The following is a 21,731-nucleotide window of genomic DNA, read 5'->3' as shown; positions in this document are numbered from 1 at the left end:
TCAATTATAGCAAAATTTATTTAGGCAGAAAAATTTGGGAGAACTCTTATTCTTTTAGTATGAGGGGATGGATTAGGGCAAATTCTTATTTCAGACGGGCTATTTCGTGTCTGAAATAAGACGAACTAAATATAGCCGTTTTACGATAAAATGTTGGAGTACTATTTCCTGATAAAATGTTATCATTATTTTCAAGCTAAAAAGTGGCAACTTTAGTTATAAAGTTGTCATTAAGGCCCTGTTCTTTTGGACTTAAAGTCACTTAATTTCAGTTCACTTCAGATCCTATAAGTTCAGTTTAGTTCAGATCCTATAAATTCAGTTCAGATCCTATAAGTTCAGTTCAGATCCTATAAGTTCAGATCAGTTCAGATCCTATAAGTTCAGTTCAGATCCTATAAGTTTCAGTCCAAAAGAATAGGGTCTGACTTAAAGTCACTTAATATAAGTTCACTTCAGATCCTATAAGTTCAGTTCAGTTCAGATCCTATAAGTTCAGTTCAGATTCTATAAATTCGATTCGATTCGAGATCCTGTAAGTTGATTCGATTCGAGATCTTATAAGTTGATTCGAGATCCTATAAGTTGATTCGATTCGATTCGATTCGAGATCCTATAAGTTCGATTGAGATCCTATACCTCACTTAATTTAAGTTCACTTGAGATCCTATAAGTTGATTCGATTGATTCGATTGATTCGATTCATATCCTATAAGTTCGATTCGATTCGAGATCCAATAAGTTTAGTTCAAATCCTATAAGTTGATTGATTCGATTCATATCCTATAAGTTGATTCGATTCGAGATCAGATAAGTTTCAGTCCAAAAGAACAGGGCCTAAATGGTTATATTCTATTACAAAAATATATGGTGATATTTTGATCCGTCTTATTTCAAACCGTCTGAAGCAAGACTTCGTTTTTTGAAAGCTAACCATCTATAGTAGATGGGTTGTTAAGTTGAAGCAAGACTTAGGCCCTGTTCTTTTTGGACCAAAACGAACTGATCCGAATCGAATCGAATCGAACTTATAGGATCTCGAATCGAATCGAATCGAACTTATAGAATCTGAACTGAACTTATAGGATCTGAACTGAACTGAACTTATAGGATCTGAACTGAACTAAACTTATAAGATCTGAATTGAACTGAACTAAACTTATAGGAGCCGAACTTAACTTAATTTTATTTTATTTTATTTAACTTAACTATTATTATTATTATTATTATTATTATTATTATTATTATTATTATTATTATTATTATTATTATTATTATTATTATTATTATTATTATTATTATTATTATTATTATTATTATTATTTGGCAAGAGAGAACATTGATAAAAAAAATTATAGTCTAAAACACAAGGTAAAATAATAACATTTTTCCGCTTTATATGCATTGGTTGTTCATACATTATACTCCGTACTACGATTACATTACGATAACAAATAAATCACATATTATATCTTTTTTTCTAACCATTTATTTCCATATTATCATAATCCTCATCACTTTCATCTTCACTATCACTCTCAACAACGGATCCATTCCCTCGCCAAATGTTTTTGACTATGTTATTTCGTATCTAATACATGGCCTTATTCCGCTTTTTATCAAACATGCCCAAATCTATTGTGACGCTGAAATTATTAATGCGAGGAGTGATTTTTTTTAAAAATAATAATGTATGTATCGAATAATTAATGTCAAATGTTTTTGTATCGGTCTTTAAAAATAATACTCTGTATATAGCTTTTCTGAACTAAATTTATAAGATCTGAATTTTTCTGAACTGGACTTATAGGATCTGAACTGAACTGAACTTATTGGATCTGAACTGAACTGAACTTATAAGATCTGAACTGAACTTATAGGATCTAAACTAAACTGAACTGAACTTATATGATCTGAAGTTAACTGAAATTAAGTGACTTTAAGTCCAAAAGAACAGGGCCTTATTGTTTTGTCCAAGTAATAAAACGACATATGAGTGTACAACGATGCAAGTGGATCAAACGGCTTATTGTCTAGCTGAGATGAAATACAAGTGAGATAATCAATACTATATATTAATTTCAGAAACCAAGGGACTTCAATGTAATTCAAGAAAACTATACAAATTAATTATACTATATAGTTTTAAATCGATAGCTCCGTGTGATGGACCTGGTAAAAGGACCTCAATGTAAATATTATATAGTTTTAGTTAAAAGTATAATACTGTATAAAGATGCCTTGATGAAGAATTTTTATGGAAATTACATTAAATTAAAGTAATTAAATTTAGAAAACACAAGAATATAGTGATTTTCCTTAAAATTAACATGCCCCGCTTATGGAATTAATTAGTATCATCATAAAATTATGCCATTAAATTAAATGTAGTAAAAGTAATAGTAGCAGCAATGAGATTAATACTGTTAACGGTATTAATGTGGGAGTAGTGACATTTATAATAATGATAGTGGGAGTAGTGAAAGTAACTACGAATGTAGTGAAAGTAACAGTGGTCACAATGAGAAAAAGTATGAACAATTAAATAACCAATCGACTCAAGAAAATATTTTATTTATTTAAATATAGGCCGGATAAAAATTAACGGGAATAATGAATTTAACAGAAACAAAAAATAGAGGAATTAGTAAAAGAAACAATAGTAACCACGGGAGTAGTGAACGTAATGATATTAAGAATATTGTCGTGAAAGTAATAATATTAATAGCGGGATAGTGAACGTGTCACATAATTTGAAAATAAATTTTACATTTCATCACAATTACAAGATATACCGTAGAAAAATATATTACAAATAGTAAACGTGTGAATTAGACAACTCCAACATAGTTTATTTCATTGAAACTAAAATTTAACTGTAAATAGAGGTGGCTCGGGCGAAGCCGGGCACCAAACCTAGTTAATGGTATTCTAGAAACAACCAAATAGTGAAAAATAAAACGTATTTCGAAGATGGAAAGTATTATGAATAAACTTGTATAGGATCTATACTAGTTTAGAACCCGTGCAAAATTGCACGGGCATATATAGTTAATATATACTCCCTCCCAGTTGCTATATTGTTCCCATTTGATATGGGCACAATACTTAAGGAAAAATATTAAAATATGAGTAAAAGAGTTGTGTGGGGTTGGTGATAGGAGAGATGGATGAATTATTATTAGTTAAATAAAGAATTGTGGGGCCAAAATATAAAGGAAAGTAATAAAATATGGGTAAAAGAGTTGTGTGGGGTTTGGTGATAGGAGAGATGAATGAATAAAATAAGAGTAAAAGTTACTAAAAATAGAAAAGGGAACATTAGTTGAATAATCCGTTTCGTAAAAGAGAGAACATTATAGTGACTGGGAGGGAGTATAAATTAGTTTTTCTGTTATTTACAGAAAATTATTAATTTGAATATATAAATAATTTGAGGAGTACTACCGTTTCTCCTCTTACACGGTTTAAGCTATTGTCAACTTACTCCGCTTGTATTCGATTCTATACGTTTGTGAATTAGCCAGGTATAAGAGCCATCTTTTAAGTTAATAGGAATACAATCTTAAAAGAATAATTGGCGTTGTGGAGTTTGGGTAAGCTATATTTAAATCAAACTTATAGAATCAAATAAAATTGAGAGATAGCTACCATATCATCAATACTATATATTAAATCCAGGAACCAAGGGGCTTCAATGTAATTAAAGAAAGTTATACAAATTAATTATACTATATAGTTTTAAATTAATAGCACCGTGTGATGGACCCGATTAAGGGATGTCAATGCAAATATAAAATATTACATAGTTTGGGTTAAAATTAAATTATACTCCCTCCATTCAACTCCACTTTACATGTATTCCATTTCCGTCCATTCAACTCCACTTTACAGGTTTCTTTATTTGGCTAAAAAAATGACAATTCTATCCTTATTGAAAATCTTTATTTACAAAAAATGTCACCCAAACCTCACACTAACCCACCATAAAACCCCACCTTTATGTTTATTTAATATTTTTAACCTCTTCTTTCTCTTTCCCTATGTACTTTTAATATTTTTTTAATCCGCTCCTTAATATCCGTGTAAAAAACAAAGTTGAATGGAGGGAGTATAGAAGCTTGGTAATTTTCCTAAACATGGTCAATTTCCTTAAAATAAAATAATTGATTAAGATTGTCAATTTCCTTAAAATAAAATAATTAATTAAGATGGTCAATTTCAAGTAAACTAAAAGAAAAAAGATGTCTGATAATTTTCCTAAATATTTATAGAATACTAGAAGATGGTCAATTTCCTTAAAATAAAATAATTAATTAGTATAAACATGCACACTTATGGTATTAATTATTATCATCATAAAATTATATATTAAATTTATAAGCCTTAAATTTATGGGTTATGCAACTTTAAGTAATTTTATTTAATGAAAAAAAAAATTAATGGTAAGTAGAGGTAGCCCGGGCGAAGCCGGACACCAATACTAGTTTCTTTAATTAAAGGAAAACATCTGTTGGCTGTTTGTTGATAATTTCAAAAAGCTTCTAATTTTAAGGGTTAATCTTTAAATTGTTTCTATAAAATTAAAATTTGAAAATGGCATAAAAATAATAGGCATGAATTATGCTTAAGCAAAACAATCATGTATTCGGTTTTATCACCAATTTTAATTGGCAATTTACTCTTTCTTTAGTTAACTTGAGTGGATGGTATTTGACCAGTTTAATGTTAAGATGGATACATCCGTCTTTTAAGGAGTTTACAAATTCTTAAAAAGGACGGTCTCTCATTAACGTTAGGGGAAAACTCTCTCATAATAAGTACTCCGTAGTTATTATTTTTATTTTATTATATTTTTTCTTTTTAATTATTTTTTAATGTATTTATTGCTTGTTTGTCATTAGTGTAGTGAGAGGGGGTCTATCAGGAGACTTACCGGAGGGAGTTTAAGGAGACTAACCGAGTTCTTAAATCGTTCTTCTTTCTGTAATTAGTCGGGTAACAAAACATATTTTTTTATAGGGTTTTTCTACATGGTAACCCTGTGTTTTTTCAAATTCTACATGGTAACCCTACTTTTCAGAGAACACACATGGTAACCCTCAACTTTGTTAATACGCATTGCCGTGACCCTTAACTTTTTTTCCGTCAGTTTTGTCCGTTAAGTATCTGACGTGGCCAATTGAATTTTGTGATTTTCTACAAGGTAACCCTATATTTTTAAAAATTCTACAAGTTAACCTTACTTTTTTTTTACAAATCACATGTGCATAAAAATATAATCCCTTAATCAATCTTTTTTTCACAATTTTACTCGATTACTCCCAAATTGTCATATCCACCCTCACTACCCTTTAATTAACCGAGTTTTTAAAGAAAATTCTATAAGAACTTTGTTCGATATCAAAAAATTCCTAATAAGATATTCTAAATACCAAGTAAAAGTACTCTATTCCGAACATTATAATAATCAATTCCAAATTTAATTCATAGGGTAATCTAATTAATAAACTTTTGCTTTCAAAACCTCATCAAATACGACAAAATTGAAAATGTTGTAAACACAATAATAACTTACTTCAATTGACAAATTGACACAATAAAGTTGGGTAAAATTAGGGAGTGGAGACTCATTTGGAAACATTGGACTTAATAGTGGATTTTTTTGTTAATTATTGAACCCGATTATTGGAAATTTATGGTAATGATACCTTAAAGAGATGATGATATTAAGAGTTTGACGTTTTTTGGAGTAATCGAGTGAAAAATGTACTAAGGATGATAAATTCATGAACTAAGGGAGTATTTTTTTTTTTTTTTTTTTTTTTGAAGTAAAACTAAGGGAGTATTTTTAAGAGTGTTTCTCTTGTAAAAAAAATGAATATGGTTATTTTGTAGGATTTAAAAAAATAGAAGATTACCATGTAGAAAATCTCAAAATTCAATTGGCCACGTCACATACTTAACGGACAAAATTGACGGAAAAAAAGTTAAGGGTCACGGCAATGCGACATTAGCGAGTTGAGGGTTACCACATGTGTCTTTCTACGAAAAGAAATTCTGTGTAGAATTTGAAAAAACACAGGGTTACCATGTAGAATAACCCTTTTTTATATTAGATGCATATGAAGATAATCTTGTGATCTTATCATAAGATATGCCTCACATACAAGGCGAGTAATTAAGGAGGATGAAATCAAATGATGGTACATTGGCACTGGAAACTTCCCCGTGAAAGAGTAAAAGTCCCAAGGTTTGAATTATATCTATCCCTCTTACTAAAATATGGGGAAGGCATATCACTTTGCTTCTTTTTTTCTAGAAAACGATGCGTTTTGTGTGTTGCGCTATGGCCCAGTACGGCAATACACCTAGCTCCCTATTCTTTTTTCTCAAACTCACTCCCTCACTGCACTTCTCTCTCCATCATTCTCTCTGTAATTCGTATTTCCTCATTTCCTCTCTCTTTTTTCATCGCCCAAATTAATTTCAACAATGGCGACCTGAGGAGATCTGGTCGGTAAACCGATTAAGACCATCGGCGCTGGCGGGTACATCGGGTCATACCTCTACAAGAAACTCATGTCTGAAACATCGCATACTGTTCTTGCCGTCGATGTTTACAATGACCAATCATGATTCTCGTCCTGAAGGTCTCAAGATGACAAGATGTCAGATCTGGTAATTTTATTCTTCTATTTTGTGGTGATTTGTTAGATATTGTCGTTTATATGATTGATTTTGTGAACAGTAGTTATGTGCTGCATTTTTCAGTTCAACAATTTCCCACATCAAATATTACCATTAATCCCAATTTTTTGTTAACAATTGTTCCTCATTAGTAATGGAGGATCACGTGTTATTTTTTTTTTTTTTTTTTGTATGGTTAATGTTGAATGTGATTGTTTTTGGTTAACAATGGTTCCCAATTTTTTTTTTTTTGTATTGATTTGATTGATAAAGTTGTGAGCTTTCTTTAATTTGCCGATGTTCCTTGTGCTTGTTAGTTCTCTTCTTTTTCCGTCGACACTGCGGAGTGTTCCTTTACAGTATACACTCTTCTTCTTCGGGTATGCTTTTCTTGGACTTTTGCTCCAAGCCAACTTTTATCATCCTTCAACTTTTACCCTTGACATACATGCTTTACTTTCTACTTTAGCATTTACTTTAGCTGTTAATTAGCTGCTGTTTTGATCTGTGCCATGGTATCAAATCATAGCCATTATGCCAAAACACGACCCCTGTCTAAAGTTTTTTAAAATCACCACCGCCTAATTTGTGTTAGATGATAAGTGTTTGGTTTTGGTGTTAATGTTTTCAAAGGTTTTATTGATGAATTCATCCGTTTGTGTCTAATTTTGGATTTACATGTTTATGTAGGTTTGTGGTGTAATGATCCGCTTGCTGAGGATTCAAGAAGATGCCATGGATCCTTCATTGGTTTATTCCTTAGAGGTAACATTTAACGGGTAATTTATAAATTAATAGGTTTATTGTCTAATATTAGGCCTAGGTACTGCATCGGCCTATAAAATTGATGATTGTTGGAATGTTAGGCGTATAAGCATTGCCTCTGCTTTATGTGTGGTGAGGTTGTCTGTGCTTTGTGCTAATATATACTTAGTATATGGAAATAGCAATGGAGAGCATACTTAGTATATGGAAATAGCAATGGAGAGCAGTTGTTTCACTCATTTGCAAAGATCAGTTTGCTCTTTTCAATTGCCATTTTTTTTAAACTTATAAACTAAACTGTGTGCTTCTTTGGGATTGATGAGTTTAGAAATTACCTTTCTTGCTTTTGATGAGCATTGCTCAATGCTGTTATATTATTAATTTTTTTTGGCTTCCGGAGACAACACCACCAGAGTTCAAGCAGTTTCACAAGGTACTCTTTTTGTTTCGTTTTAGTGTACACGGTACACCTAGGTTTGCCACTTTGTTGTTTAGGAGATGTGTTGCACGCTTAACGTATCTGATGTTGACATGGTCAGTGTGTCTGTTGGCACTTAGGTTGCTTCACATTTAGGTTATCAGCTCTGTTTTTTCAAATGTCGCTTTTAATGCTGTGATTGTCAGATGGACTAACTTGAGGATCAATCCGTTCATTGTAGATTTAGCTCGTCAGAAAATCCTACTTTGTGGGTGTCTATGAAAGTCAGTAGGTTTATAGGAAAACGTAAGGGGAATTAGGCGATTGCAACCAGTAAGGAAACTCAGATTTGTAGGCAAAGGTCTTTGGGGGAGGTTGTTCTGTGGAATTGGATACAAGGCCAACCCATATAACTGTGTACATTTTTACGTTGCATTTCCATGTGGGCACCTTTTGGGTGTGGGACATTGTTTTACTTAGTTGCTTGCTTAAAATTATGGGCTATGAGCTGAATATATGCTGAACACCAGTAAAAAGAAAAAAAGACAGCAAGTAATTGAATCAGAGTCAGTGTTTCAGAATGGTGAGGTGGTAGGTGGCTCCGTCTGTTTGTTTGAGTCGTATATGTTTCTCACGCAAAGGTTTTGAGGAAGAAGTTAGACCAAATGATATGAGGAAGGTTGTATATTTGGAAGTACGAGTTGGAAAAACATTTGCGGCGAACATTAAAGTAATCTGTGTACAGTCTAGCCATTTACCTTGCACGTTGCTCTGTTTCTTAACAATTGTGTTGTTGTGTGGTGGCCTGGTGGGTTGTAAGATGAAAAAATCGAAAAAAAGGCCGCCTTGAACCATATAACAAGTGGTATGCATGAGCCCATGTAGCTGTTACGCACTGTTGTTTCCAAGTATAGAACAGGATCTGATATGCTTTGAGGTTGTAACGGTCCGTCGAGTTAGGTAGTCAGGTAGTGTTTGAATTAGTGGGAGCATCACGAGTGCTAAGTATGTTAGGGAGAAACTAAAATAGCCAAAAAAAGGACACGTGTGTCGCTGTCCAGGTGCCCGCTAAGAAGAAATTGTTTCTATTTTTGAACTGTGGGCACTTTCCCAGGTCTCTACATAGTTTTGGGATAATGGATAATATGCGGTTGTAATCATTGCAGCCCCCTTAAAAGGAAGTAGGCTTGGTGTTTAAGGAGCACGGTCAGAGAGAGGTGTAGGTTTGAATTTAGAATAACCCTGTTGCCATTTGTTTGAGGATCTTACAGTTACAACATTTACACTGTCATAGACTGTGAAGGGGTGATATTCACAATTTGAGCGTCTGTTTGTAGGGTGAACAATGCAGCCTTCATCCTGCTTTAGGAACATGCACCAGCTATGGTTGACATATTTGCTTTGCCAGCCTTCTAATTACTTCGTTTGACAGGTTTGGTTGCAGATGACGGTTAACAAACCAGCTTTCACAATCTCTTTCGTTCCCTTTTGGAAGTGATTGCTCATGATCTAGGATGGTCTAAACCAGCATTCAGTTTTATAGCCTGTTGAAAAACTTCACCCAACAACAAAACATTGAACATATCAGAGAATTGCTTTCAACGTGAAGAGGTAGTTTTATACTTTTACGACTAAATGTATTGGACAAATTGAATCCTAGCGAGCCTATTTTTAGGAAAAGCTGGATTATGCTAAAATGGTTTACTTGACAAAAATAACAAAGACGTACCTTTTTATTCATTTAAAAGCCAGATGTATTGGACATATTAAATCCTAGCGAGCCAATTTTTAGGAAAAGATTCCAGTGAGAGCATTATAAAAACCAAATGTAGTTGGAGTTGCTTAACCTCACCAAACAAAGACATACCTTGAATTTAGACCCTATCCCTGATTCTTGTCAGCAGCCCATAAACCCAGTTATCAAACAAATATCTCTCTTCCAATAACATAGAAAGCATCCTCCAAGGAGTTACACCGACTGCATATTGCATTAACCAGCTTTATGAGCATATATATGACTAAGGTCAATATATCACAAATGCTTTATTATACGACAAAAGTTGAATAGAAAACACGCGAAGGCTAAAGGCTATTGAGTCCATCTTAAGTACAACTTTTCTGCTCCTACCTACACAAAGAAATGAAGAACTAAAACATAAACTCCAAAAAGAAATAGAACTCCAAGAGGATTACTTTACAACACAATTGAGCTGCATACATTATTACTATCGACTGAAACTCCTTATTATGAGAAATAGTATCTATTGAGCATGATCAAGGGAGATTTGATGTGTTACATAAACCAGGGGCTAATAAGGAAAGAAAATAAACAGTACAATGGAAGGGGTTTCATTGCCATTCCCAAAGCTTTAGCCTTGCTAAAAGTGACAACTCTGAATAAGATTTTAAAGTTCAGTAACTTCTTGTTTGGATTGGAGGTGAAATTAGTGTTCTGACAATGTTTTAACACTATTATTCGTTCATTAGGAAAAGGGCTTGGAGGAGAATTTGGTTTCCTCCGAACAAAGGAGTAGAGTTAAGGTAAGTTTGTCAAGTGTATTTCTTATGCTCATCGCAGACAGCAGATTAATGCAAATTGTGTTACTCTTTCAGGTTTTCATATTTCCAATGGAGCCAAAGACTCATTACTCTTGGGTCATTCGGAAACAGCCTCTTTGTGTTGCTAACACAAGGGTAAGGCTGCCTATCTATTTACTTTTGATGATTATTCGTTATTTAATTTCTACCTCCATACCATTTAGGACTTTGCTTCCCAACTTTAACGTCTATTGGTCTAATTTACAATAAAACCTCAAATTAGTAATATTAACCCTTAGCTGACCAAATATTCATAGTTGTCGCTAGCGTGAAAGTACACTTGATTTTCATGAGTCATTTTAGTTTTAGGATTTTTGGTACTGCTCATTCTCTCATTTATTGGAATCACTACATATGATCCTTTTTTTTTACATAATAGAATGTAGGAGGCTTGGAGATGTTTATTAGGCTTATATTTAGGCACCAGTAGATGAGTGAATATAGTGCAACACTGCAACATGCTTACTTTTGTAAGGGTGTTATGATATTTTACAGTGTCTTTATATTTATTTACGGAATGCCGTGAAGTAGTTAAATGGATCAAAAGAAAAATATTGTGAATCTGTCGAACGGAGTATTTTCTCATGTTGTGAATCTTGAAAGTTGGATAGGTTACAGTGTTCGACATTGGGAATTAAATATGATGAAGGTCCTTTCTGAGCTTAACCTTTAGAGATGTGTCTTAATAACAGAACCAACAGGTGAACTTATTTTAACAAAGTTCATTCACTACAGACATTGTGTGTTAAATATTTATCTTTTACAATCGGATTAGAACAAGGTGGAGGTTGCATTATGCCATAACCTCCTGGGTTTGTTACTTTGTTGTTGATTTTCTTATGTTTCTCTTATCAGTGTTATTTTAAGTGTTATTTTATGTACTCGTACTCTATGCATTACCTTATGTAAATGTGTTCCAAGGGGTCTCAGACTCTCAGCTCTTCAAAATTATGCTAAATGTCAAATATATGTTCAAAAATCGAAACTATCCCAGGTAGTCACGTACCATTCTCACGCTTCGCGTCTTTGCTATGGGTACTCGATACCGTACCTGAGTGTTGGACTCGCCTTTATTAACAAAAAATAAAAGTCCAGCGGTTTCGTCCTGGGATATATCTGATCTTGTTTCGTTTCCTAATATCTTTACTTTTGTATTGTGAAATCAAGAAGTGCGTTTCTCTACGATATGAAATCTTGTTGAATTGTCATGTTTGTTTAAGTGCTTTTGAGAGTTTCACATCTATTGTGTTCACTTGAGGTTATTGATATAATGATATGTAACTAAAATGTCTGACCAAGCTATGTTGCAGGAGAGACGAGGATGATGAAGTTGATTTCAAAGCCATGAAGAGAATGGGAGAAAGAGTTCCAACGATGCGGATAGCGAAATTCCGATTAACAGATTTCAAGTCTTTTAGTTTAGATATTTAATTGGTTTGTAATGTAGCTATAACATATGAAGTGCAACTAATTTATGATCCGAAACTCGATTGGGGCATGTGAAGCACGTTCATTTAAGGTTATTAATATTGAATGTCAAAATGTGAGTTTTTTCAAACCATGATAAAAATCACGGCTTTCCTTTGCTTTTACTCCAATTACTTCACTCAAAAAAGGAACCTGAGGGCTAATCTTGACAAATGTGAATCCTACCTTTTGCAGATAAACATCTGTAATCTATAACTCCATCCACATTTTGGGAATGATTCTGGCCCCAAAATTGCGCGTTTCTTGTAGTGCCATTCACGATCTGGTTACACTTCAGGAATAAAACTATGTTGGCATAACTATCTTGGGGTTTCGCGCGCCGTACAACAACTAGTACATAGGAAAAAAGAGTCGTCCTAATTAAAGCTGAGACAAACCCTTCTACAGTGCAAAGCAGTAAAAACTTTAAATGGGAAATTGCTTCTAGTATTAGCGAGAATTAGCAAATAGCCAAAATATCGGGCGTTGAACAATTTAACACGGAGTCATATGAAGGAATTTGACAATGGGAAACAAAGAGAAGCTTAAGATACAACAATATTAGAGACAAACTCATAAAAATGTTCAAGAAGAATACTGTTGTTATTAAGGCAAATCGAGAAGTGGGCAATGGTGGTTCACAAACTGCCAAGTGAGCTTGTGTAAGGCCCTGTTCTTTTGGACTGAAACTTATTTGATCTGAACTAAACTGAATTTATAGGATCTGAATTGAATCAATCGAATCAACTTATAGGATCGAATCAACTTATTGGATCGAATCGAATCAACTTAACTTAACTTATAGGATCGAAGTTAACTTAAATTAAGTGAGGTATAGGATCGAATCGAATCAACTTATAGGATCTCGAATCGAACTTATAAGATTCGAATCGAATCAACTTATAGGATCGAATCAACTTATAGAATCAATCAACTTCCGAATCAACTAAATCGAATTTATAGGATCGAATCAACTTATATTAAGTGACTTTAAGTCCAAAAGAACAGGGCCTTAAAGATCAAGGAGAGTGGCAGAGGAGAATATTAAGAGATATATTAGGAAAAGATATTACTCTGTATATGTGAGCAAATAAGGTTAAGATTATTAAGAGATCCACAGGAAGAGGAGATAGACGGCTGTGGGTAGATCAATTTAGGTTAAATCGTTAGGCGGGAAAAAATCGCATAGAAAAGCGCCACATATCCAAATTAGTGTTTAGTGGTTCTTGTATTATAGTTTTATATAGATATAGATATAGATATAGATATAGATATAGATACGGAGATATAAACCTAGGTTTTTGGGTTGTACTAGTCTACGAGCATGAAATCATTCTACTATGCAGTACAAAAAGTCGTGCAAGATTGTATATTCGGTTCCATAATTCTGTTCAATCAAATAGTTTGCAAGCAATTTTCAGTCTTCTCGCTTATATTGGTTAATGAACCGGAAATTAATCAATGATATGTTTATATACATGCCAATAATCAACTATGTATATAATCCAAAAAGAGCCAAAGATTTTTCCCGAGAAATGCAAATAAGGCTCGTTAGCCAGGCTGGTATAACTGTAAAGCACAAATTTGTAGAAAACATCCGCAATCAATACAGGAACCCGACAATCGACTTCTGACCTACTGTAAACCAAAAGGTCCCCGTTTAAACCAAAGCCATCTCTTAGAAATCTTATAAAATGGCAAAAACAGCACTAATTTGCACACAATTGTCCTCGAAATGTCAATAGAATACCAGAGCCACAAGAGAAAACTACATCAAAGGCAATCAAGAAGACATTATCATTTTGAGGACACTGTCATATATTGATCATGACAAATGCTTTGCAATCTCAAATATGTCATTCGGTAACCACGGACAAAGAGACATCATGTTAAGGTATTCACCAAATAATCGACACAAAAAGTTCGTATGTCCATTCATGCTTCCAAAACTTTGAACCATGACCACCGTAAGAGAAGATAGCAGTAAGCTTGTTGTATGTCCATTCTCGCTTACAAAACTTTGAACCATGACCGTCGTGAGAGAAGATAGCAGTAAGCACAAACTTCAGAAAAAAAAAAAAAGCCGAGATTTTAGCTATCGCTTGTTAGTTTGCAGCAATGCAACCCCACCAACAATGTAGACTCAAATCTGAGGAGGAAAAAAATAGAATTATTAAAAAGATTTGCAAGTTGACCAATCTTCTAATATGCTTAAAGAATAGTAAAATCTCAATGTGAGCTTATACGACGATCAATCAGGCAAATAATAAAGGGTCTGTTTGGTTTGTGGTTTACAGGAAAGGGAATGAAATTTTCCTATTTCCTTTGTTGATGGTTCACTTGCTGCCATTTTTATTAACTTTGTCTGGAATGTATTGCCACCTTCTCACGGCCCAAGGGTACCCAAAACCCTTTCCCCCATAACCTTCGTCTACCACCAACGCCCGACCACCAACCACCAAAGGGAAATAGAGATAAGTAGATGGGAGGGGTTTTCGTAGGTGGATAGGGTGTTGGGGAGTAGAAGTGAGGATTCCAACAGGAAATAGAGGTTGTAGCTGGGCCACCACCCGCTAACGAGCTTAACGGACCCCTCCGTCAAGCATGTTGGTCAAGGTGGGCATCAGCAGTGGTTCAAACTTTAAGAATGCGTTAACTGATTTCATTCAACAAAAAGGAACAATTGATGCATCATTTCAATCATATATAGATTAAATGATTGATTGTCACAAATTCATTTCATCTCATAAATCCATTAGACCATACTTTGGACATTACAACACATTCCTATAAAATGGGCAGCAAAAAGAATAACGTAAACTGATGTGAAGAACACAGAGAATAACATAAACTTTAACTGATTTAACGAAGGCAACAAGGTTAGAGATGAAACCAAAAGCATTACTTGATCTTTGAATGATCATAAATACACACTGATTTGCAGAGGGCGCCTTGCAACAAACTTAAGATCACTAGATTATTCAAAATTAAGGAAAGACGAGTAAGTACTGTTAAATAAAATTAGAAAAAAGTCACCTTACCATAGTCATCCATGGCTACCAATTGCTCCGAGACCTTTTCTTCCTTGTCCTTTCCCTCCACCTCGACCTCGACCTCGACCTCCACCTCCACCTCCACCTCCACCTCCACCTCCACCTCCACCACCTCCACCTCCACCTCCACCTCCACCTCCACCTCCACCTCCACCTCCTTTTTCACCTCTTCCCCTTTTTCGTCTTTTGTTAAACTTACTATAACAATGATGAAGGACACTCAAAGGCACAGCAAAACAAGAAGAATTTAGATTAAACAGTATTAATCCAACCAACTCATTGTTTTCCATCTTGAAAACAGAGCAACCTGACGATCCAGTCTTCATATCACATCCCAATCCCGAAAAGCGTAAAAGGGGAAGTTTCGTATACGGATATAAAACTTCCGGAAGAATGTCGTCATCCGGGTTGCCAAGTTTAGGACGTTCAGTTTTAGGTTTAGGTAGACCATCTAAACGAATATTTCCTTGATTGCATGATTCTAAATCCACCGTATTCTCAACCATCCGATATGGCGGATCACAAGCCATAGTATCGAAATATAGATCGGTTCCCTCATCGGTTGTCAATTGAGCAACAATCGAGTCGAAAACGTTATCAGGAAACGTTAAATTAGGAGGAGGGAAAGGATAACTGTCAATGGCAGTTAGAGTGGAATACGAAAGCGAATTATGATGGAGGTATGCAAATACATTTTTGACAGGGAATTGTTCTTGATTGACATTATCAAGATCCACACATTCAAACTCATCCCCATCATTCTTAACAACTTGATAAAACAAAATCCCGAATTCAGTGCATTTGTATACCAATTTTACATCAAATTTTCTGAGGGTATGATCATATGCTGTTACCACAAAATCTTCTGGCCTGGATAAGTATCTAACAACCCTTTTCTTTGAGACCCATTTTGTTCTAGGACATACCCCAAATATTGTACTTATCAATAAACCCGATTTACAGACACACAAAGCCCCAGCCGAATAAGATGTGTCCGGCACCTGAGTAGCTCTAGAACGCAGTAACCAAATTTTAGGCTTAACTATTACTGGGCTTGACTCCATCCTAATAATCTGACAATTAGAGGCTACTATGCTATGCTACTGTTACGAGGAACATACAAGTATACAACTGAACTGATTGTTGTATTAATCCCCAAATTGAACTAAAAAAAAACCCTAAATTAATTTGAATAAAGCATGAACCTGAAGAAGCCGATTGTCGGACTGGCAATGTTCGTCGGACGCCGGACGCCGGAGGTTCAGCTAAGAGAAGACCCAATTTATGCAACTGTGTTGCTGAGTATTTGATGAATTTGAGTTTTTTGAGTTGAGAATCGGAGAGATGAAAGACAAAGATAACAAATGAATTCTGGCCCGGCTAAATTGTACGGTTCATTTGGTAAAAATATCTTCCTTCTTTTTTTTTTCCTTTTTTTTAAAAAAAATAAAACTAGTATAGTTCCCGCGCAAATGCGCGGCTTTTTAGATAATAATGTAAAAAGACGTTAAATGATCTTGGTACTATGCTTAAGTGGTATAATAAGAAAGAATATTTGATAGCTTTCACACCAAATAAGATTAACGTTTTAAATTTTTTCCTATAATCATTATTGCATTATTAAAAGCTTAGCAACCTACGGAGTATAGTTTATACTTTAATACCAATTTTGTTTTATTATAATGAAAAAAAATTATAATTTTTAATTTAATTAAAAGATTAGAGTATAATTATAATTATAATATGGTTATATTTTAAGGAAAAGATAATAGTTTAATTGTTTACTTATTAAGGTTGATGCATTTTGGAGGGGAAACTAAGAGAATTTTTATTCTCTTAGTAATAGAGGGATTGACGGATCTAGGTCGGGTCCTTGAACTCTAATAGGGTTTAGAATCGATGTTTTAACCGTCCTTCACCCAATGCGCCTTCTTTCCAGCTCCCCGTGACATGCTGCCCATGACCCATGGACCGTCTTCTCTTTTGCCAAATTAACAAGCTCATCAAGTCTTTAGCCCAACTTCTCTTCATTGTCCCATTATACGGAATAGGACCCAAACAGTACTCAAAATGACTAGTCTACCACGTCTAAATAACCTAATAACCGACTGCAGTGAATGAACGCAAAAAATGTACTCCATAGTTAAATTACTCTTTATAAAATGACTAGGTAATAAAAAAAATTTACTCCTTGGCACTATATATAATGTATAAGTAGTAAAAATGGATACATGGTTTGTTTTAAACTTTTAATTCATATAAGGTGTCTTATATAGTTGTATCCGATCCTTTTGTCAATATTTTGTCTTGAAATAGGATTTACCTATCAAAAAATTCACTTGGTATGGGACACTTTTTTTTTTTTTTTTTTTTTTGACAATAATGAACTTCATATATTAACTTAAAAAGTGCATACATTTAGACATCCTTCATTATGAGACATTTAGAAATAACCTCTGTGAATTTTCATTTTTTTCTTAAGATTTCCGACTTAGCCCATTTTACAAAGTTTCCTTTTCCGAGCAAAAATTGATAAATAAGTCTCGATGAAAAAGAATGGAGAGTTATTATATGTTGTACAGTTTAGAATCTGAGTTTTGTAATAAAGTATTCGAGCTTTATGTTAAAGAATATAAGTTTTATTAGAAAGTATTGAGTATTAAGCTTATCCATTTACACATTAAAAACATGAACTTTGAATTAGCTCAGATAGAATACTTATAAACTCGAATTCTTATATCTTGGTTGTATAATGCTTATGGTCCAACTAGATCTATAATCCTATTTGTGAGTTTAAGGGCTTGCTTGGATTGAGGGTAAAATGAGGGGAATGAATATGAGAGTAATAGTTAAGGTGCATTTTCCATGTTTGGCATGAGAGTAATTATTCACCTCCAGAATCTATTACCCTCATGAAAGGGTAATACATTACCCACCCTCCCCCCGGGTAATAATTAAGGGAGTAAAACATCTACTCAGTAATTATTACCCTTATGCCAAACCTATCATCAATGAACCCATTACCCAAGTAATTAACTTCCCCGGTAATTATCACCCAATTAAAATTTACCCCCGAATTATTCTATGGATTCCAGGCAAGCCCTAAGTGGTCACAATATCTAGATAAGGTCATTGAAAAAAAATGCTCTCATTAGAAAACCCTAGCACATCCTCTCTTGATGACGATCTAGTGAATCGATTGACAAAAAAATTCAAAATGCATCAATCATCTCCTATTACCATGGCTGATCATAGATAGAAACATGGATGTTAATAATCCATCCGAGGATTTAATTAACCGAAAAACAATTGAGGGCAAAGTTTCGAAAGTTCATTCCTAGGTTCGTTTCTGTTCTAAGCATTGTCGATGCAATGATTATTGTTAAAAGATACTTGGTCCATATGGTATATGTAAATATAAATGTTAAGTTTCGTTATTGAGCATGGGCAAGACGTGCAATTTCATAAGTTTAAGAAGGTTTCATTCTAAAATTAGGAATTGGGCTTGTACTCAAGGCCCGTCTCATAATGAACTGTTGTGTAGCTGGGCCATGGACCGTAAGTGCAAAACATAGTTCGTTTTTCCCCCAAGTGAATGTTTGGTTATAAGATACTTGGAAAATAAGTTTACGTTTTGGACTTTTGGGTGAAAAATAGTTTAAATTTTTTCAAGAAAATAGGTAACTTACCTAATATTTTGGGTATTCACAAATATTTTTAACTTAGAAAATAACTCATAAGTTGATTATAAAAAAAATGATTAGAATTATAGCTAAAAGTTTAGAACTACTGTGTTGATTCGGAATTTGAACCTAACATCGTCTTTATCATCATTAACAAATTATCTATCGCACGTTGCACAATGATGTAAATTAAATCCGAAGGTCCAAGTTTATCCATGTGTTTTTTTTTCAGCTCGTGTTTAAGACATACATGATTATGAGTCTTAAAGATAAAAAAGCGGTTAAATATATGAATGAGACAAAAAGTAAAATGGTTTGGGCCTAGAAACGATAAATAAGGAGGGTGGAGTAGACCTCACAAACGTGTCAACTGGGTTCGGGTCGCCAATTTCAGGTAGTCATTTCCAGGTTAGCTTTTATCAAATTATTTAGGGTTTTTTTATAACTGCTACCACGTATAGTTCAGATTTTACCTGTTACGAAAGTAAAATTTCTTTAAAAACTTGCTATCAATATAGTTGGTTTGGTTTAAAACTAACTACCACATCAGGTTTGGAAGCAACAAGTGAAGATCTCAGCCATTCATTTCAAATTGTCACTATAAGTTGTATTTTTCTTCCTTTAATTCCCTTAACCCCTCTCTTATCTTATCTATATAAATTGAGGAAGACAATACTCATTGAGCAATGCGCCACGTCATAAATGCATTTTTTATTTTTTGGAAAATTCAGGTTATGGTGGGACCCATGAGTGTGCAACGTATTTAATTATTAAGATATCCCTCTTTTCAAACATGCGATAAATTCCGTCTCGCAACAAATTATATAAAATCATCTTATGGAATACTTCTTCGAATTAATATTATGATAAAATTTAATACATTCCGTGTAAAGAAAATGCATAACATTTACGCAGAATTAATTACAAATGCGAGTAAATGTGATTAAATTACATAATTTTTAAAACAAAATTACACAATAAAATTACATAATTTCAGGAAGGAATTACAGTAATATACGGGATCGAACATACAACGGAAATGAATTACAAAAATAAACTACATGTATTTTTGTTAATATTATTGTACCACAAAATCATAACATAATTTTTTAAAAGTACAGGGTACAAATTTTCTTTTTCAAAAAACAATAATAACGGCATATGTACTTGGAATATAAAACTCTAAGCATCCAACTATCGGCCCGCACACCAAAATTGGTAGGTGACAATGATAGGTACAATAGAAATGCAAAAACAAATATACATCAAAAAACATTAATTTTGGCCCAAATACATACCCGTGCAATTTTGCACGGGTTTAAAACTAGTATGTTTCTAATTCATTCATTCATAAGCATCTCAATTAATTTTCAATTTCACCAATTTTAATTCTCAATCTCAATCTCTCTCTCTCTTCATTCCATTAATCTGATTCCCATTTCTTATTTCAACTTTTTTTTCAAGTTCAGGTAATTATTCTATCTCTTCTTTTTTGTTCCTCTATTTGATATAACCATTGTAATTTTGCAAATTATTTTAAATTAGGGTTCTTCGTTTTTCATTTTCTTCGTTTTTCATTTTCTTGGTTCAGCTAAGAGAAGACCCAATTTATGCAACTGTGTTGCTGAGTATTTCAAGTATTTGAGTTTATGAGTTGAGAATCGGAGAGATGAAAGACAAAGATAACAGATGAATTCTGGCCCGACTATCTTCTTTTTTTTTTTCCTTTTTTTTTTAACCGTCCTTGACCCAATGGGCCTTCTTTCCAGCTCCCAGTGACCTGTTGCCCATGACCCATGGACCGTCTTCTCTTTTGCCGAATTAACAAGCTCATCAAGTCTTTAGCCCAACTTCTCTTCATCCCCCTGCTACTAAGAGAATAAAAATTCTCTTAGTTTTCCCTCCAAAAGGCATCTAGCTAAATAAGGTAACAAGTAAAAAAAATTCATTACATTATTATCTTTTCAATCAATATATTTATAATTAACCTCAAATCTTTTAATTAAAATGCATACTTATGACTTTTTCATTAAAATCTATATTTTATAATGCAATCATTTCCATTTCCATAAATATTATTTTTCATCAGTTACACTCTAAAATTACGCAAATCTGCTTCTTATGCAGTCTTTAACATAATTATTGTCATCATTTACACCCTAAAATTACGTAAATCTGTTTTTTATATTATTCTTCATCAGTTACACTCTAAATATGGTGTATATTTTAAAGGACGTAACAATTTTTAAGTATTTTTTTTTATTAAAAGTAAGAAAAATATTAGTCTAATTATTCGTAAATCGTCTTTTTAAGAGCGTAGTATATTGTTTTTACCTGTTTTTTTTTATAAGGTTATATGCGTTTTAATTAGATTTTACATTTTTACATCGCTTAATTGTAATTTAATGTCATAAATTAGTTTCATGCAATGATATACCATTGCAGAGTTAATTTGTAATCATCCAAGTTTAAGAAAACCCCTTTCTAGAGAGAGAAACTCATTGTTTCAATATTTTTAAGATCGATGAGTTCGAGTCTTGCCTTAAACCAAGGACGCGTTCCGAAGTTTGAGTTGAATTACTTGACGCGTTTCGAGTAATTCCCCCATTGTTATCGTTATAGGTCTAACGATAGCAAATATCCCATTGGTTCGATCTCTTCAGAAAATATCGAAACAAATATCCCTTTTATTCCTGCACAAAAGAAAACACAAAAACAAACAACCTTAAACCAATTATCCTTCTTTATTACCCTCAAGTGGAACGATTTGGTCGGGTTGCACCTAGTGCATTCGGATCTCTCGCCTCACTTGAATCCACAATTAAGTCTTCCGCTCCGCTTTACGCATCAAGACCAAGTGATCTCAAGCCCAAATAATGCATTATTTACACATCAAATATGGATGGGCTCAATTAAAGAAAGGGAAATATGTGCAATCAAGACCCGAGATCCATGGGAACCGACTTGAAACCATGTGGGGCATCTGGTCGGCGGCACCAAGAAGATTCAAGAGGAAATCAACTTAATTTTTAGTATTTTCAACTTGTTTGAATAAGG

The 21,731-nt window shown here is 33.6% G+C and overlaps 1 protein-coding gene and 1 long non-coding RNA gene across 3 annotated transcripts; one reads left to right on the top strand and one right to left on the bottom strand.

Annotated features, from left to right (window-relative positions):
• The first annotated feature begins 6,281 nt into the window (after positions 1–6,281).
• On the top strand, positions 6,282–12,013 carry LOC141610664 (uncharacterized). Its single transcript, XR_012528370.1, has 6 exons — positions 6,282–6,681; positions 7,381–7,455; positions 9,306–9,484; positions 10,361–10,414; positions 10,487–10,567; positions 11,782–12,013. It is a non-coding gene; the product is annotated as an uncharacterized LOC141610664 (long non-coding RNA).
• A 1,584-nt stretch (positions 12,014–13,597) lies between these two features.
• On the bottom strand, positions 13,598–16,387 carry LOC141610663 (uncharacterized). 2 transcript variants are annotated; one of them, XM_074428863.1, is made up of 2 exons: positions 14,975–16,387; positions 13,598–14,087 (listed from the first exon to the last, which is right to left on the bottom strand). In XM_074428863.1, exon 1 carries the CDS (start codon positions 16,053–16,055, stop codon positions 14,985–14,987), a length of 1,071 nt encoding a protein of 356 aa, XP_074284964.1. In that variant the 5' UTR covers positions 16,056–16,387; the 3' UTR covers positions 13,598–14,087; positions 14,975–14,984. The 2 variants fall into 2 exon arrangements, with proteins under 2 accessions (XP_074284964.1, XP_074284963.1); XM_074428862.1 differs by having other exon boundaries at positions 14,980–16,386.
• Positions 16,388–21,731: the final 5,344 nt, after the last annotated feature.

This window comes from Silene latifolia, chromosome 11 (assembly GCF_048544455.1).
Source record: "Silene latifolia isolate original U9 population chromosome 11, ASM4854445v1, whole genome shotgun sequence".
NCBI lineage: Eukaryota > Viridiplantae > Streptophyta > Magnoliopsida > Caryophyllales > Caryophyllaceae > Silene > Silene latifolia.
Note: the sequence above shows the minus strand (reverse complement) of the source record. Positions and strands in the feature narration are given on the sequence as shown.

Excerpts from the sequence above, each read along its gene's own strand:
- LOC141610663 (XM_074428863.1), bottom strand. The coding sequence starts at position 16,055 with ATGGAGTCAAGCCCAGTAATAGTTAAGCCTAAAATTTGGTTACTGCGT.